Source organism: Pseudophryne corroboree, chromosome 5 (genome assembly GCF_028390025.1).
Source record: "Pseudophryne corroboree isolate aPseCor3 chromosome 5, aPseCor3.hap2, whole genome shotgun sequence".
Taxonomy (NCBI): domain Eukaryota; kingdom Metazoa; phylum Chordata; class Amphibia; order Anura; family Myobatrachidae; genus Pseudophryne; species Pseudophryne corroboree.
Window position 1 is genome coordinate 733,891,743 of NC_086448.1, and position 19,889 is coordinate 733,911,631.

General features: G+C 46.5%; 1 protein-coding gene and 1 pseudogene across 2 annotated transcripts in view; both read left to right on the plus strand.

Moving 5' to 3' along the window:
- Positions 1 to 19,889, plus strand: part of RIPK2 (receptor interacting serine/threonine kinase 2) — an 86,442-nt gene that overhangs the window by 54,649 nt on the left and 11,904 nt on the right. Inside the window, exons 8-10 of one of the 2 annotated variants that reach the window (XM_063924067.1) lie at positions 2,129 to 2,221; positions 3,014 to 3,053; positions 3,333 to 3,380. In XM_063924067.1, the coding sequence (XP_063780137.1) occupies positions 2,129 to 2,221; positions 3,014 to 3,053; positions 3,333 to 3,380 (181 nt within the window). The remainder of the gene's footprint in view (positions 1 to 2,128; positions 2,222 to 3,013; positions 3,054 to 3,332; positions 3,381 to 19,889) is intronic. The other variant, XM_063924069.1, reaches the window with a different exon arrangement.
- LOC134931214 (U2 spliceosomal RNA) lies at positions 11,701 to 11,870 on the plus strand (annotated as a pseudogene).

A 19,889-nucleotide genomic window follows, 5' to 3' on the forward strand; every position in this document is an offset into this window, starting at 1 on the left:
TTTGTCGCATGCTGGGGGCCGCCTATCGCAGGGCAATGCCGCCCAGCATGCTAACTGCGCCCCCCCTTCCCTGCGACCACGCTGAAATTGCAGTTGCACCGCAATTTTAGGATGATCACTGAAAGTAGGGAAGCAGGGACGTTTCTACAGAGGAGGGGGCCCGTGTGCACTTCCGGATCGGCCCCCTCCTCTGAACGGCGCTGTAGACTCTGGCATTGTGCCGGAGTCTACTGCGCATGCGCATGTCTCCGGAAACATGGTGCCCACCATGATCCAGAGACCAATTTGGCTACCACGCATGCGCTGCGGCCATTTTGGCGATTGCAGGTCCCGGCGCTGGACTCCGGAAAGGTAAGTACTAAAATGCATGCAATGGGTGTGCTGTGGGCCCCCCCTAGACCCAGGGGCCCGTGTGCACTGCACCTTTTGCACCCATTATAGAAACTCCAATGTAGGGAAGCCCCCTGGATGTGACTGCAGGAGGCCCGCCGCCATCATTTTGATTCCCATTTTGATCGCAGCGGCTGCGGGTGACGCCACGCTGCCGCCCCGACCACGCCCACACCACGTCCCCCGTTCGCCCCGCCACGTCTTCGTTTTCCCACGGCTTCCCCAGCAAAGCTCCGTCTCCGCCTTGGAAACAGAGCATTGCCGCCCCCCTCCCGCTCCGCGAACGTTCTGCCTGATTGCCAGGCAGAGGCGTTCGCATTTACCCGTGCGGCTGTAGCAATTTTGGCGGTTCGATCACAATCCAACCTGAATGAGGGCCATGGGCAGTATAATCAGCTGAAATAGATGCACTACTGCTGAAAGAAAAAAAATTCTCTGAAAGTAGTACTAAAGTCTTCACTTTGTGTTCCAACACCAAATGGTTTACATTCAATCAGGAAGAGTCATTTTTTCCAAAATACAGGAGCAAAAGTGTAATATTAGCACAATGCTGGGATACAGTTCAAAATGGTGTAATGAGCCAAAATGCAGGTATCCAGGTGGAGGGTGTGGTGTGTTGACAGTTATTATGTATAAAGTCATCAGGTCGACTTGAGAATGCCAACATGGTCAGACTGTCGACATGCAACATGCTTAGCATTTATCATGTCTACATGGATATGTCAACATGAAGAACTAGTGGACTCTTATCTTCTCCTGGTGGCTGCAGCTGCTGCAGTGTGGCTTCTAGGTCCTGGCAGTCATGTGACCATCACGTCTGAAGGCATCTGATGGACCAGCATTTTTTGTAATGATTTACCCCCTAATCCAGGGTTTGAGAACCTTTTTCCCTCCAGCTGTTGTTGAACTACACATACCAACATGCTTTGCTATAGTTTTGCTATTTGGCCATGCTAAAACTGTTGCAAGGCAGGCTGGGATGTGTAGTTCAACAACCGTTGGAGGGCCTAAGGTTCCCCATCCCTGCCCTAATTCATAACCCTCTCCCTAGTGCCTAATCCTAAACCATCACACACCCCCTCATCAGCACACAGCCTAACCTTAACCCTTTCCGGTGGCACCTAACCCTAACCATCATCTCACATTCTGGGGTTGTCGACATGGTGCCTGATGAACATGTAAACATTGTGGTGTCAACCATGTGACTGAATACCCCAGGCGGAAACTCTTTAACGTCGTGGAAAACCAAGGGCGGGATGTAATGGAGTCCGAGTTCGCCCGACATGCGGGATGCCGGCCAAACTCAGACCTTTTTTTAAATGGGCAATCATTTAGAAGGCATGGTTATTCCTTGTAAATGATTGCCCCTTTAAAAAAAGTTCCAATTTGGCCTACATCTCACACAGAGGGCAAACTCGGACTCGATTACATCCCGCTCCACTTCAGTCTGCCTGTAAAATAATTGCTACTTTCAATTCTGCGGAAAAATCTTAGGTTTTGGCTGCTAGAAGTGAGGGTTAGGGGACCATTGAGGAAAGGTAAGTATAATTACCAAGGCCCTGTTGGGATTCTCAACACCAGGATGCCGTGGTTGGTATTCTGACCGCTGGCATCCTGACTGCCGACATATCAAGCCCAACCTGTCTGATGGATCTTGACATTTGTCAAACTGTACCTGCTCCACAGCCAGGAGTAAATATTGAAAGTAAATGTTATTTCTCTTCTTTATTTTTTCCAGACAAGAAGCAATATTCCCTACATCCCCTCTCCAAGATCACCCTTGCCAGATGAGGAAAGATCCCCAAATATTGATGTACATGAAAAAGCAAGCGTAAGTACAAAATGTGCAAGATTCTGTGTTTTCAGTCTCGACCAAGGCTGGGGTTAAATTTTGGTCATTGCATGATGGTGCCCTAACACTGCTTCTAGAACATGAGCTTTCTCCGGGTTGCCACTGCCATACGTTCCTATTCAATCTAGTAGTAGTCAGTCACATGTCCTCTTTTAATTTGTAAATTATAAAATTGTAGCAGAGTTTCTCCCTCCATGATTAAATCCAGAAGGTTAAATCAAATTAACTGAGGTACTAATTAAGTCCCCTGTGATTAAGTATGGATATCCTTAAAGCCTGCACTGCAGTGGTAGAGTTATCCAATGGGTTTTTTTTCGTTGTCAATAAATTGTGCTCTTTGATACTTTGGTCCACATGTAATGAAGTCTGAGTTGGCCGGAGGTGCGGGTTCCCGGCTGAACCTGGGCGAATTTTAAAGCGGCAGTCATTTACATGGCATGGTTTTACCTTGTACATGATTGGCGCTTTGAAAAATATCAGAGGGAGCCCACACTTCCAGCCAACTCATTACATCCAGCCCCTTATATGGATTGGAGCGTACAGTTATACCAATCTATTAGGAGCCTTGGCGCCACCCACTTTTTCTTTCTTACATATTACTTGTTTTTAGGAAGTTGGTTGACCCCTCAGCCGGCATGCGCCCTATTCCAAGTAGTATGAGTTAGTGGACGCCATTTTTTCTTTTTCTACATAATTGTTTTGTGTTTTATGGAGATAAAGATTGTCTATTTCATGTTCATTCCTGTAATTGTACTTTTGTTTTCTGTGTAGTACATCAGCTCAAGTTCTTCTGGTTCTTTTGACAAAGAAGGTATGTATTGTATAATGATTGTATAGTATTAAAGGTCCACAATATTAGCATACAGTACTCAATAGACACTGGCCGTAATAACCAATTTGCTGTAAATGTTCTGACATATTATAGTATGTATAAGTGGCAAGCAAGATTAAGCGGCTTAACTGTCCGTCAAAATCTCAGTCACAGGATTGTTAACATGCATGATGTGCTTAGCTCACAATTATCAGAATGTAATAAATCATAAGTGAGGACAAAAGAGGTAATTACACGAATGATACATGATTTCCCTAGATTCCCACCAAGGAGAAGACAGATGCAGAGGAACACAAGTTTGGACAGGTACGGAAATGGTTGGGTGGAATGAAGGCTTTCCTTTAACTGATAGCAAACAACACAAGGAAGAGAGGCAGAGAAGAGTAAGAGGGGGCTCGCATCCCCTCCACTCCACTGAAGCTCTCCTTACCACATTCACCAATGACTATTTAACAGCCTAATCCAATGGTCACTTCTTGGTCCTCATTCTCTTTGATCTGTTTGTCGCCTTCGACACTGTCAACCACCACTTCTTCCTCCAACTCTCCACTCCATTGGCTTACCTTGAAAACCTCATCATCTCCTTTGGCCATCAATGACAACTTTATGCTGAAGTCACCTGCCCTTTCTCCCTCCATCCCCAGCTGTTTGCTGCCATCTTCTCCTGTGTGTCCCAGTATTTCCTGAAGCTTAACATGGCCAAGATCAAGCTTATTGTTTCTCTATCATCCATAGGGGATGCTGGAGTTCAGTACCATGGGGTATAGATGGGGTGATCAGGTGAGCCGGCACTTTAAAATTTTTAATGTGTGTGTCTGGCGCATCCCCCTCTATTCCCCTCCCCAGACCAGTTTTAGAAATGTGCCCGGGAGAGCCGGTCACTTCCTCTGGAGATCCAGAGATATTTTATTATTTTCTTAATTTAACTAAAACTACAACAGTCTGGCATTTTGCCCCAGCCAGGCTGCTACAGTGGAGCTGCCGGGGGGGCTCAGTCCCACTCCGCGAAGTTTGGAGCCCGAGTCCTCGGCTGCAGGGACATCAGACCCTGGGTGTTTCGCCTCCAGCAGTTTACTGCTGCGATGGAGCCACCAGCAGCATGGCTGAAGAGTGAAGAGTGGTATGTATCCCTGTTATCAGGGCTCCCGAATCTTCAGGGCGGCTGTTTAACAAACTGATGAGAAAAGGCACTGTCATGTGCCCTATTTCTCCTCCACAGTCAATGGCGGCTTTGTAGCACAGAGAAGCGGCACTGACAGGTGCGCTATCTCTCCTCCGCAGCGACTCCCGCTCATGCTGTCTCAGTCTCCCACCATCCGTCAGGACGCTGTCTGCTGAGGCGGGCGGCTCAGTTCATCAAGACAGCCCCTGTACGTGGCTCTCAGTCCTGCTGCTGCCCGAATCCCCAGTGTGTAGCCAACACCGCCCAGCGCTGTGCACCTGGAGCCGGTGGTCCCGGCCTCCCGGCCGCAGCGTCGTCCAGCACTTCCCCCACTAACACGCAGGAGTGCCATCTTGTAAGGATCCCGGGGCGGGGTCAGACTGGCAGCAGCGCGGCATCCACTCGAGGAGAGGCGCTCCTAGGTAAGAGAGAGCTAATGTAGCTCACCCAGCAGGGCTCTGGATAGCGGGTCTCTGGAAAATGAAGGAAACCACGGGCGCAGGGAGCACCCGCGCCGGGTGGGCCATTTAGCGGGGCTATGTGGCTACAATGACCAAACGCTCGCCACTGGTTCAGACTACATTCCATTGGTAACCACAATAACAAAACATATTCTTAATCAAGCTAGTGGTGAGAGGTGCTCCTTCTCAAAAGTCAGCAGCTACTGCTGTGGGAGACAGACTGTATAGCCTAATGGGTAAAGACACCAATGCTATGCACAAAAACACCCAGGTTCAGTCCCCAGGTAGAGAACTGGATATATACACAGCGCTAGAGACTGGATATGGTATAGACTGATTAAACATTTATTATAAACACATAAAAAAAAATATCTTAAAAGGTTACAATATCACAAAAAACATTAATAGTACTAAAGTGACCAAAAAGGTAGGGCAAGCACAGCACAATCAATATGGATATTACCACTTTGTAGGACGCTGGATAATCGATATAAATTGTATCCATGGAGTATTAGCCACAGTCCTGGGGATAGAAACAGCACAATTTGGCAGTGGAAGAATATTTCGGACCTCATAAAGTCCTATTGAAAGCTCCGGTCTTTCGTCAGCTGTAAGTCACAATGGACTCCCCTTTTGATGTTTTGTGGACCTCTAGGCGTTGCTCCAGATTGAAAATGATAGTCAAATAAGTCCAGCTTCTGTAACACCAACGCGTTTCGCTGTAAAATAATAGGATTTTGGTACTTACCAGGTAAATCCTTTTCTTTGAATCCATAGGGGGCACTGGAGTACTCTTGGGATATGGACGGCTTCCACAGGAAGTAGGCACTGAATAAATTAATTTTGAAACTACACCTCCCCTCCATATCCCTGAGTACCTCAGTGTTTTTTACTGAGCCGAACAGGAGCGATAGAGAGGTTGACAGTGTAGAATTACATATAACATAACGGACAACAATAAAGTTGACACAACATTACTGACAACTAAACAGTTGACACCATAACTGATTAGAACTTGTTAATCTGAACCAGTCGGTGAAAATGTGTTACCATAAGATCTACTGAACCTACCCCAAACCAGGTAAACTGCTCTGGGTGGGCGTCCAGTGCCCCCTATGGATTCAAAGAAAAGGATTTACCTGGTAAGTACCAAAATCCTATTTTCTTTTTCATCCACTAGGGGTCACTGGAGTACTCTTGGGACGTACCAAAGTTTACCCCTGTGGGCGGGAGAGCCGTTTGGCACCTGTAACACTAGGCGGCCAAAGCTAGATGCTGATGCCGCCAACGTATCAAACTTGTAGAGGCGCACAAACATGTGGACCGAAGACCATGTGGCCGCCCGGCAAAGCTGTGTCGTAGAAGCTCCACGACTCGCTGCCCATGATGTTCCCACAGCCCGTGTGGAATGAGCTGTTACTGATGTAGGCGGCTGTAACCTAGCATGAAGGTAAGCCTGACGTATGGTCAGTTTAATCCAACTGGATAAGGTCTGCCTAGAAGCTGGCCAACTCATCTTGACAGCATCAAGGTCGACGTTCGGGATACATAAATGCGTAATGCGCGTACCACATCCAACCTACCAGAGTCTCCTGTAACACAGGAACTACTATTGGTTGATTGATGTGAAAAGATGACACTACCTTTGGTAGAAAAGCGGAATTCGTCCGGAGTTCCGCTCTGTCATCATGAAACACTAAATACGGTGGCTTGCACGACAAAGCACCCAAATCTGAAACACGCCTTGCTGACGCTAAGGCTAAAAGAAAAATTGTTTTCCCAATTGAGAAATTTAATATCCACTTGTTGTAAGGGTTCATAATAAAAAGACTGTAAGAAATCTAAAAACCAGATTCAAGTCTTATGGCGCAGTAGGTGGAGTGAATGGAGGCTGAACTCTGAGGACACCCTGCATAAAGGTGTGAACCGACGGCAATAGGGCCAATCTACTATGAAAATAAATAGACAACGCCGATATCTGCACTTTAAGTGTGGATAAACTCAGACCTCTATCTAACCCCATCTGTAGAAATAACAAAAGACGGGATAACTTAAAAGATGATGTCGGAAACGTCCGAGCTTCACACCAACCTACATAGGCACGCCAAATTCTGTAATAATGAGCTGCCGTAACCGGCTTCCTAGCTCGTAACATGGTTGGTATAACCGATTCTGGAATGCCCTCTCTTCTTAAGAGGGCTGTCTCAACAGCCACCCCGTCAAACGCGGCCGCGCTAAATCGGGGTAAAGGAACGGACCCTGCTGAAACAGGTCAGAACGTAGTGGGAGCAGCCAAAGACCGACTGCGAGTAGACCGCGGAGATCTGAGAACCAAGCTCTCCGAGGCCAAAGAAGCGCCACTAGTATAACTGTGACGGACTCTCCTTTGATCCGTTTTAGCCACAGAGGGAGCAGTGGAAATGGTGGAAACAGATACACGAGACTGTATGGCCACGTGATTGTGAGAGCATCCACTGCCACTGCCTTTGGATCTCTCGTTCTGGACACGACCTGGGGCGTTTGATGATTGTGGCGAGAAGCCATCAGGTCCACCTGCGGGTAACTCCATTTCTGGACCAGCATGTGAAATACTTCTGGATTTAATGCCCATTCTCCTTGAAAATTCAGACGGCTGAGATAATCCGCCTCCCAGTTGTCCACTCCCGGAATGACTACTGCCGACAATATCATTTGGTAATACTCGGCCCAATAGAGGATTTAAGCTACTTCCCGCATTGCCATACGGCTTTTCGTTCCTTCTTGTTTGTTGATGTATGCGACCGCCGTCGCATTGTCTGACTGCACCTGAACAGCCTGAGCCTGCAGCCTGTGCACTGCTTGTCGTAGCGCATTGTAAATTGCCCGGAGTTCCAGGACATTTATAGACCGCAATCTTTCGTGAACCGCCCAGAGACCCTGGAGCTGATAATTTTGAACTACAGCTCCCTAACCTCTGAGACTCGCGTCCGCCGTGAGAATTATCCAATTCCAGGCACCGAACCGTTTCCCTGCGGTTAGATTCTGTACTTTAAGCCACCAGAGTAGAGACACTCTGGCCCTTGGAGACAACCTCACCCTGCGGTAAATCTGCAGATGCGAGCCCGACCACTGTGCGAGCACATCCAATTGAAAAGGACGTGAGTGAAGTCCTCCGAACTGAAGCGCTTCGAAAGCCGCCACTATTGTGTCTAAAGGCGAATGCACAAATGAACCGAGACTGTGCGTGGCTTGAGCACTAATTGTACCAGATGACGAATGACCTGTACTTTCTGTTCGGGTAGGTAAATTCTTTGATTTACCGTACCGAGAATCATGCCTAGGAATTGAAGTCGTTGAGACGGAATCGTTCAGGAATTCGCGTAGACAATGGTAGGAAATCAGATTTCCCCCCACTTGGTCTGCGATCTATCTCGTTTGGAATCCGACTCCGCCTGTTAGGAACGTAGCCAAAGTGGACGTTATGCGCCACTAGCGAAGCTGAAAACGCAAGAACCAACTGCCAACGTCCAAAGAAGCTGTAGGTAGCAAGAAGTGTAAGGTGGTCTTTATTTAGGGCAAACCTGAACTGGAGTGCCCTGCCCCTACAGCCTTGTTACCTCAAAACCCTTACCAAAGCAGGGCGAAGCAACAGCCCTACTGCTGTGTAGGGTACACTCCGATAGGTAGTAAAACACCCAATAATTGTAATTGTCTCCCATTGGAAATCGTTCAGCCTTCGCTGAGAACCTGACGCACTGGCCTGGTGCTATGAGGGCTGGTGGTAAATCGACCGCAACAATCTAACTGAAACAGTAAGAAAAAAAATTTTTAATTTATTTTTTTTTCCTTTCAGGCAGTACATGCCCCCGTATTCCCCCAAAAGAGGACCGGTAAGGGTCTGTCTGTGCAGTTTTTACGCAGAGCACTAACCACTATACGATCACGACAACTTAAACGAGCCAGGTAGGAGACGAACCTACAATCTTGTTATCTATAGTCAGATGCGTTATACATTGCGCCTCTGGCCCAGATTCGTATTTGTCCGACACACTGTGTGACCGACTTTGCAGCGAAGCTGCTTGTTTGACTATGCATTAGACTTAGTGATCATGTACTCCAACCAGTAAGTACACCACGGAAGTAACGTGTGTATTAACCTGCATTACCGTGCATGTGGTTACCAGCAATAGTGAATCTTCCTGTAGAGTCATGCTGTACAAAAAACAATTAATAAATTAAACTCCTAACACCACACCGCTCCTCCAGATGCTAAGTGTTGTAGAGCAGCAACCTCCGGGAAAGAACCAGGAAGTAACGTTAAAAGAAAATGGTGTCCTACCATGTTTTTTGTTTTTTTTAACACCTGTTAAACCAGGATCTGAACCAGTGTCCATGCAATCACAATGTTCACTGTGGCCTGAAAGCCTAACCACTTAGCTACAGAGCCACCTGTAAAAACAATAAGCAAAGCTGCTGCAGATGAGGCCTGAACTCACCATGTTTGCCGTGCTCAACAGATACTGTTTAATAAACACTGTGTGCTGACCAATTAGTCTTGCTTACTGCAAAATAGATTTTTAATGTCAGCATATTATATATATATATATATATATATATATATATATATATATATATATCTCTACACACACATACAACAATGTATATTCACACATACTCAGACCTTAATAAATATATATATATTCCATATATGTATACATACACATATATATTATATACCCATATACAAATATCCAGATATATCCTGATACAGAGGTATAATACATTTTTTAGAAGTCTGAAACTAAATGTGAGCTCACACAGGCTTAAAACCTGAGATGACTGCTGCTTAACCACAGCTTAGTTAATGGGCCCTATCTAGTGGCCGGCGCCGGGAGCGCGCTCTTGGGAGCAGCCTCTGGAGAGCTATCCTGACTGTTAAACCTATGGTAGGTTTATATTGATAGTGTAAGCCCCAACTGAGCTATTTTTAACAGTTTGAACTAGCATGTATTAGTATGCAATCTAGTTGGATCACCAGTTTCCCCCAGATGGCAAAACACTATGCACATTGCTTAGCTTCCAAGCTCAGATGAGTTTGGGCGTATCCAGAGTGGTGTGGCTGTAGATTAAAAATACCTACAGCACCTTGTACTCCCAGGTGGCTAATCAGGCCCAACACTGCTTAGCTTCCAAAATCAGATGAGATTGGGCGTATTCAGTGTGGTGTGGCCAAGTGAATTAAGCCAAAGCTGCTGCAGGCTTTGCAGTGCTCTACAGATACTGTTTTATAAGCACCATGTGCTGACCAATTGATATAACATATCTTACTTTACAACAGTGAACCAAGCCAGTATTTGGCTGCCACAGCCATGATTCAGATTTGCAGTCTTTAGGATCATTATAAACAGTTTATTAAATAAATAATTAGTAAGTGTATACCCATGTTTTAGACATGGCAGGGAAACTGCTTATTAGTAATTGCTGGTGTCTTACCAATGCAGACAGACAATACAAAAAAACAAAAACAAAAACAAAGACAGACAACTTGCACGACTCAGTAAATAGCACTAAGGTGTCTCTATAAATATATATCTGGCCAAGTGCAGTGCACGCCAGCAATATGCCTGATCCCAAATTCCCCTTAACACCCCTGCGCCTTCAATGGAGGAGAGATGTAACACAGGAAATTTCTGGAAATACAACAGGAAAACAACAGGAAGCATGGTTAATATGTCCCCATGCTCACAGTATAACACAAAGTGCCGACTTATAATTATGTAGGCAGATTTAATAAACATCTTATGTTGCACTCAAACCTGCACATGTAACTTGTATCATGTTTTAACAAAGACTTCATAGCCTATTGTAATACATATGCAGCGCTGCTGTATTCCCTTTATCAATAAGAGTTGAATCATGATCTTTTATCCAGTGACCCTGACATTTCTGTGTGCAGGGAACATCACTGTGGCAGCAAAGTTACTCATGGAGCGGCCTATGCATAAAACCATGTGGCTGACGCAGCTCAGAGCGGCGGGGGACCACACACACACACACAGTATCCCACACAGTGGGGCGGCAGCGTGAGCTGACCGCCCCGTTCAACATACCTGGACCCTGTGGTGAGGGCTATGACGGGCCTTCTCTGTAAGTTCCGTCCAGCCTTTACTGCAGGTTTTAGTCCTGCACATGGTAGTGAGGGAGCTCTTTTTAGAGAGGTCCGACACCCACAGCTGCTAAAGCAGCCTTCACTATCCCGGACCCACGCCTATTGGAAGGGGGGAAGGGATGTGGTAAATCGTTGAAAAAAGAAAAAACTTAGAAAAAATTCCAATGAAATGTGGACCTCTGTGGCAGCAAAGCCACAAGCCTACTAACTGTGTCGAGCACAGAAAAAACACTGAGGTACTCAGGGATATGGAGGGGAGGTGTAGTTTCAAAATTAATTTATTCAGTGCCTACTTCCTGTGGAAGCCGTCCATATCCCAAGAGTACTCCAGTGACCCCTAGTGGATGAAAAAGAAACAGCTTTGTCAAGGTTAGTCCCCAGGTAGCTCGCATTGATTTAAACATACAGAAGTTGTTGTGCACTGTGTATGTTGCCATGCTTTATTCTATGGGAAAGCAAGTCTTATATGTATGCATACATATGTCTGGGCTGCGCTAAACAAACTGGCAAGCTTGAGTGAATGGCATTGTGATAACTGTCTTTTGGACAGTGTAGAGCTTTTTAAACCAACCTTGATGGTTATAATATATTCTGAGATGGGTATACATGTGTGTATAATATATATGTAGATGTATGTGTTTATGTATAGATGTAGTTCCTTATTAGCAATAGCTCCATCTAAGATTACCGGCTATTATTGCTACCCTCTAAGATTAACGCAGTGCTGCCTCGCAGCACTCACGCTATGCCCCCACTGTGTGGAGTTTGTATGTTCTTACTGTGCTGTATGCAGGATTCCTGTTTTGACCTTGTGTTTCAGGGTCATCTACTGGCCCGGTAGATTTGTGACAACCAGTCTCTATCGCCTTTCGGCTAGGTTCAGTGTAGTATATGTTCTTATCAGATCTGATACGTCTCTACTGGGGACCATATATTGAATGGATTTTAGAGATGGAAGTAAGGGGTTGCTCTGTCCACTCTATGCATTTACCAGGTTTTACACCTCCATGACCGGAGTAACTCGGTAATTTGAATCTAACACGTCTATAAAGCACGTGACATAGTCTCAGATTTGTTTTTCTAAAACTCTATCATTCTTATTGCAGCTAGAGCATACTGTGCCTGGAACAGTTCACTAAGGCGTATTACCGTCTGTACTGTTATAATGACCTATATTTACCACACATTACTCCAAGAAGCCATCTGTCTAAGTGTCCATTAGAATACGGTACAGTCGGTTTTCTCTGCCCAGCCGACTTTAGCTACAATGAACGACGGAAGTATTTAAGGCTTGTCAAAACCTGATTGACAGGAATTTGTATTGAAGATAATTCAAGGTACGTTCCATCCTTTCCTTTCTGTTCTTGTTTTTGCAAAATGGAGATTCTATACAGCACAAATAGACATCTGAGAGGAGGTTCCAGTTTACTGATACGCCTCTGGAGCTCGACCTTTCGCTTGCAAGGCGGGAATTTTCCACTTCTACAACTGCAGTGTCTTGAGCATCCCTTTAACACGGAGCTGTCCACTAACGGAAGCTCGGAGGCTGTTGAGAGCAGTTTATTTTTGCTACCAGGGGATGGTTTGCTGGTAAGGTTGAGGTGTATTGGAAAGGGTAAAGTTGAGACCTTGGGCTAAATGTAATAGGGTGCAATTTTTCTAGGTGTCTAAAAAATCAAACCAAATCGCATGTTTGTAATTTGCGATCTTTTACTAAAAATCGCAAATGTAATAGGGTGCGAATTTTAAGGTTAAAATGGAATTCGCATGTGATTTCTGGTGATTTTTAGTAAAGGAAACGTGATTTTTAGTAATAAAAACATGCAGATTTTAGGTCATGTTTTTACTTAGTCAGAAACATGCACACATCAGTGAGATCCGTGCATGCTTCTGCATGGAACCGTAAAGAAAGTGTTAAAAATAAAAATTACCCACAATTACCCACAAGAGAGACCCCAATTAACCTTGCGGTTAGCCGCAGACCGCAAAGTTCCCACCATAGAGAATAATGGAGGATCGCGATCTATTGCAGCTGGTGCGCTCCGCTTGATTGACAGGCCAGAAACGAACAGCCAATCAGGAGAGTGCCATGACGTGGCGCTCCCTGATTGGCTTCCGGGTCCTCTAGTGACAGGAGTCACGAGGGCTCCCGGCATTCGGGGGAAACGAGTTCCATGTGTAAACACGCATCCCTTTAGTCGTGTGGATCGGGTCTTCGGTTTGTTATTTTATTTAACCTTGTGGATGCTACATGGACAGAAGAAGACCGATCTTCCCCGGATAATAGTTGAGTAATTTGGGCATTTTTTTAACAGGTACCCCGTGGATTCTACGTTGACAAGGGGACCGATGAGCTCCGTGGGACACTTGGTAAGTATGTGTGACTGTGTAAGTGTGCATGTATGTTAATTAAAGTTATACTTTCACAGTGTGTGTGTATTGTTTTTATTTGGATATTTCTGTTGTTGTAGAACTACAGGTACCAGCAGGCCCGTTATTTCCCCGCATGCTGGTACTTGTAGTTCTCCAAGTACCAGCAAGCAGGTGAGGCTGCTGGAACTTGTAGTTCCACAACAAAAGACAATATTCTTTTTTCCTGCAGCGGGGTACACTGGTATTCCACGGGGAATAACATCGGGGTGTAGAGTTGAATCTTGATCCAAGGCACCAACAGGCTAAAGCTCTGACTGTTCCCAGGATGTACTGCACTGCCTCCTCTATAGCCCCGCCTCCAGGCACTGGAGTTCAGTTTGTAAGTTGGTGCCTGCAGTGCAGCCAGCTAACAGGTGGGGCTACACTAGGCCGCAGCACAAGCATTTGATGCAGTGTATGTCAGGTTGACATTCTGTGCTGTGGCTCCATCACCTCCCTCAGCAGAGCTGTATGCTCCCATTTATCAGGCACACATCACCGCTGCTGCTCTCTTGGATCACGTGGCCACACTTCAGAGAGGAGGTAAGATTGTCCCCCAGGTGGGACCCTCCGGTAAATCACGATCCGGTCGCAGTCCCAGGAGACGGACCGCGCCGCTGGCGTGGACACAGTACTGCTCAGGGACCCCACTATATCCACCAGGGCAGGGAGCACAGGTCGGATTTACTAAAATCCGTTTGTTATAGGCTCCATAGGGGATCGGTATAAAATACCTCCAATCAAAATCCCGACGTTCAAAATCCCGACACCAATTGACCGATGGTCAAAATCCCGACAATGTCAAAATCCCGACATGGACAAAATACTGACATTTAAAATACCGACAAGGTCAAAATACCGACATGTAAAATGCCGACATGCGGTTTTTGTTGTTTTTTGTGTGTATGTCGACATAAGTCAACATGGACACCATATAAAGTGTACCGCGTCCCCTCGCATGGCTCGCTGCGCTCGCCATGCTTCGGGCACACTATTATATTTCCCCTCCAGGTCCACTGGGATGGTAAAGTATGAACAAGTCGGTTCCAATGAAAAAAATCATGAAAAACTCATGTCGGTATTTTGACCTGTTGGCATTTTACATGTCGGTATTTTGACCATGTCAGGATTTTGACCTTGTTGGGATTTTGACCATCGGTCAATTGGTGTCGGGATTTTGAACGTCGGGATTTTGATTGGAGGTAAACTGACTGCATCCCCTCCATAGTACCCGGTGGTGAAGTCCAGCAGATGGGATAAGGCGCTGACCTGTAGCCCCTCCCCCAACTCTAGGCGCCATCTACAGCAAGTGCTCCCGCCCTGGAGCTGCATCTCTCTCTCTCCCTCACTCCCTGTCAGCGTTTTGGCGCCATTTCACATAGCTGCGCTGATCCTGGGACTGCTGAGCACTCTCCTCTGTAAAGCCGCCTGCCTCATCAGCGTTGTGCATTTACAGGAAACGTAAGTATTCTACATGTCATTTAGACAGCGTTAGTTAAGAACAAGTGCACTACTATATGAATATATAGTACAAGTATTCTATGATATACCTCCGCTGTTTACTGTGCATTGTTATATCTGTATACATACATATCTCTATGTAGTATTACTAGTCCAGTGCAGTTTCATTGGTTATATGTAATAATTTCTTCTGCATTGTACCTGTGACTGTGTGTGCCTATGGCTGCTATGTGGATTCTATTCTGCGTATCACACATATTGCTATCACTATATTCTGTACCCTAAGGGTGCATACACACGGTGAGATTCGGACTTATCCGATTCTCACCGTGCGACAGGGGGCCGGGTCGGCACTTAGCCAGTATCGCAAGCACATAATAACTGTGCTTGCGATGCTGGCTATGTGCGATTTCAATCCTGACTATCTCTTCTATAGAGATAGTCAGGATTGACTTGCCTGCACAGCCTATTTTTTCTTCCGATGCCGACCGCGCGGGGCCGCGCATCGGCATCGGATCGGGATCGCAAGGTGACTGTCACCTTGCGATCTGCACTATATTTTCTTCCGATTCTGACTATATAGTCAGAATCGGAAGAAAATATCTTACCGTGTGTACACACCTTTAGGACTAAGTGCGTCAGAGTCTCATATACCGCATATTGTTCCACAGGATATACTGTTTTGTATCTTTCACTGTGTGTTTCAGTCACCTCATACCGCTTAAATCCTCTGTTTGTGCCCTGCATTTGCGGTCACATAACACAGGGGGTTTTTGTCAGGTATTGTGTTTGTCTGGCTATATTGTACTGTTGCGCCCTAAGGCTACATTCCCAAAAATGTCTGCTACACAGGGCGGGAAATCCAGACGCTCCTGCATCATGCAGTGCTGGTGCCACGGATTTACCTGAGAAAAAGATTTCAGCTGAGAGTTCAGGTACTGGGTTCCCTGCACCTTCTAGTCAGTCTGCAGCACCTGTGGCAAATCAAGATCCACATTGGGCTGCATTTTCAATTATGCTGACTAGTCTTGTAACACGACTTACACCCCCTGTGGGACCTCCTGTGCCATTATAGCCCCATATTGTCCCTGTAGTTAATCCAACATGGGCGGATACTCTGTCAACCCAGTTACAGCAACTAAATCAGTCCTTGGTTAAACACAAACCTAACCGTCGCCCTACTGGGACCAAAGGGTTCTCTAAGCGGGCCATTTCTTCCTCACAATCCACTAATATTTTGGATGATTCTTCCAATGAGGATGGGGATTATACTAATCCTCCAGATTCTGATAAAGTTGTTTATGATGAGGAATCTACAACTCAGGTTGATGTTACTTAACTAGCTGATCCTCCAGATTGAGGATGAGATTGAATCTCCTGCTACGTCTAAGAAACCTGATAAGTTTAAACGTCAGAAGGTTGCTAAAGTAGTTCTACCTCTTTCTGACCTCTTGTTGATATACGCCAGGAATCCTGGTTATATCCAGGAAATAAATTTTCCCTGTCCAAAAGGATATTGGCTCGTTATCCTATCCCTGCGGAGTTGAGTAACAAGTGGAAAACTCCACCGCCGGTGGACTCTCATGTCTCCCGTCTCGTAGTGTCTTCTACTTTGCCTGTCATCACTGTCACTTCACTGAAGGAACCGACGGATAAGCGTGTGGAGGGATGCCTGAGGTCTATCTACACACTTACCGGTGCTGTACATAGACCCACTATAGCAGCCTCTTGGGCTGCAAAAGCTATTGAAGTGTGGGTTCAGGCAATTGAGGACGAGCTACCTCTAATTTTTTCTGACACTGCTGGACAATATCTGTCGTATATTACCACAGCCTCTCACTATATTCAGGAAGCGGCCTCTGATGTCGGTTTAATGGCCGCCAAGGCGTCTACTATGTCTGTCCTGGCTCGCCGGATTTTGTGGTTAAGGTCCTGGAAAGTGGACCTGGACTCCAAAAAGTCCTTGGAGGTGCTCCCTTTTAAGAGTGACATACTGTTTGGGGAGGATCTGAACAAGATCGTGACTGACTTGGTGACAGCCAAGACTGCTTTTCTGCCAAGTACTAATCCTTCTGCTCTGAAGGCTAAGAGTACCACTTTTCATTCCTTTCGACCTCCAGGTAAAGCGAAGGGTCAAGCATATCCAAGACAGGCCTGTACTTCCAAATCCACCAAGCCCAAGTCTAAGCAATCTTGGGCCGCCCATCAGCCTGCTTTCAAACAGGATAAGCCTGCAGCATGACGGGGCAGGCCTCTCCCTGGTGGACCCCAGGGTGGGAGGCCAACTTCTGCATTTCACCCAGGTCTGGTTAAGGAACACTTCAGAAGCTTGGGTGTGGGAAGTTGTGTCTCACAGGTACGCGACCTCTTTCAAGAGACGCCCCCCTCAACAGTTCTACTCGACGGTTATCCCTTCGGATCCACTGAAATCACAAACTTTATGCTTGGTTGTGCAATCTCTCCTAGATACTGGAGTGATTGTGACGGTACCTCTGTCTCAAAGAGGCATGGGTTACTGTTCGACCCTGTTTCTAGTCCCGAAACCCAATGGGTCCTCCCGGCCTATACTCAACCTCAAATCTTTGAACATATTTGTGAGGGTATCCAAATTCCGTATGGAAACTCTGCGCTCTAGTGTACTGGCTATAGAACCCAAGGACTATATGGTATACCTGGACATACAGGATGCTTGGGAGGGGTCCTGGGGTGCACACCGGTAATGAGAGGTGCGACCCTGCGGAGACCTTTCAGTAAAACTGCATACAAAGAAAAAGGTTGTAGGTGCACAATTCAAACATTACAAATTTATTAATAATAATCATTGCAATAAAATTTAGCATTTTAAGCGAGTTTCTTCGCATAGTTATGGCCATAAGTAACGGCTTCCCACCGCGTCCAGGTGACCTCATTAGTCGGGCACGTCCCTAACATTTTGGGGGGTACAAATCTAGGGTGCGGGACCCCCCAAAAATGAAGCAGCTGAGTGACCCCAGGGCAACACAAAAGTGAAAAAATATACAGTGAAAATAGGTTAGTGAGGGAGGCTGCTGAAAAGAGCAGGGGTAAATTAGTGAGAGGTAATGAAGTGAGGTAAAGTAGTGAAAAGCGAAGGATGGAAATTAATTACATTGAAACAAAACACACAATAGGGATGAAAGTAAATATGAAAAGAAGTGTTGATATGTGTTGCTCCTGAGGCAAAACAGCCACAACAGTCCAGGGGGACCCACACCCCGGAAATGCACCCCCATCTGATAATCCAATATACATTTGTGCAGGACTCACCTTGCTCTGCATGCAGTCTAAGAAATGTTAGGAACCTAATTAAAACTAATATATAGGACAGGTGGGCGTGGGTGCTAACACCAGGCAGAAGGGGTCTCTGGCCTTCTATTGTGTATATAAATACACAGCATTAGGTATACAGGGGAGGGGTCCTGGGGTGCACACCGGATACAGGATGCTTACCTGCACATACCTATTGCCATGTCGCCTCAGCAATATCTGTGGTTTGCTATTGGCAACATACATTATCAATTCCAAGCCTTGTCTTTTGGACTGCCCACAGCTCCTCGGATCTTCACCAAGGTAATGGCAGTCATGACGGCTCTTCTCCGCCGTCAGGGTGTCAGGATCATGCCGTATCTGGACAACTTGCTGATCCTGGTGTACTTCCCAGAGGTTCTCCTCAGTCATCTGGAACTGACGGTTCAATTCCTACAAGCCCACGGATGGCTCATCAACTGGAAGAAGTCCTCGCTGCTTCCTGCTCAGAGCATGGTGCACCTGGAGGCATTGCTGGACACATACAACCAAAGATTGTTCTTGTCTCCAGAGAAGGTCCTCAAACTTCAGGACAGGATCAGATATTTCCTCTCTCGCCAGAGAGTGTCCATACACTCGGCGATGCAAGTACTAGGTCTCATGGTGTTGGCATTTGACATGGTAGAGTTCGCTCAATTTCATTCCCGCCCTCTACAACAATTAATTCTGTCCAAGTGGAACGGCCTGCCTCACCGGATCTGGTCTCAAATGATCACCCTGACTCCGGAGGTTCATCTGTCACTGAGCTGGTGGCTACAGGACCAACAGTTGAGCAGGGGCCGTCCCTTCTGGATCTCCAACAGGGTCCTTCTAATAACGGACGTCAGTCTGCGGGGTTGGGGCGCAGTGTTGGAGCAACACTCTCTTCAGGGTTGGTGGACCAGGGAGGAATCTCTCCTCCCGATAAACATTCTGGAATTGCGGACAGTGTTCAATGCGTTGACTCTGGCCCTGCCTCTGGTACAGAACAGGCCTGTTCAAGTACAATCAGACAACGCCACCACGGTGGCGTACATAAATCATCAATGCGGAACTCAGAGCCGCATGGCAATGATAGAAGTGTAAAAAATTCTACAATGGGCTGAACGCCATCTGCCAGCCATATTGGCAGTGTTCATTCCAGGAGTCCTCAACTGGGAAGCGCGACTTCCTCAGTCATCAGGACGTGCACGCCAGAGAGTGGAGCCTTCATCCCGAAGTCTTTCAACTCCTAGTGGACAAGTGGGGCCTACCAGATGTAGAGCTGATGGCATCTCAACACAATCACAAGGTTCCGGTCTTCGGAGCAAGGACAAGGGATCCTCAAGCAGCGTTCGTGGACGCACTAGCAATTCCATGGAACTTTCAGCTGCCATACGTGTTCCCTCCAGTGTCACTCCTGCCCAGGGTAATACGGAAGTTCAAGCAAGAAGGAGGAATACTACTTCTAGTCGCTCCAGCGTGACCCAGACGGCATGGGTTCTCAAACCTGCAAGGTCTCTCGATAGAGCGTCCTCTTCTACTTCCTCAATGCCCAGACCTCCTTGTTAAGAGCCCTTGTGTCTACCCGGACCTGGCCAGACTGGCTTTGACGGCGTGGCTCTTGAAGCATCACTCCTGAGAGCAAAAGGATTCTCTGAGGCGGTCATTCAAACTAAGTTGTAAGCCAGCTTCGGCTCGATTTATTACAGAGTATGGAATTCTTACTTCACTTGGTGTGCTGCTAAGAATTATGATGCGTATACTTTCAATACTTCCAGACTTTTTGCTTTTTACTCCAGCAAGGCCTAGATTTGGGCCTTCATCTGGCCTCCCTCATGGTTCATCTATCTGCCTTGTCAGTGTGGTTTCCTGACATTCACTTTTAC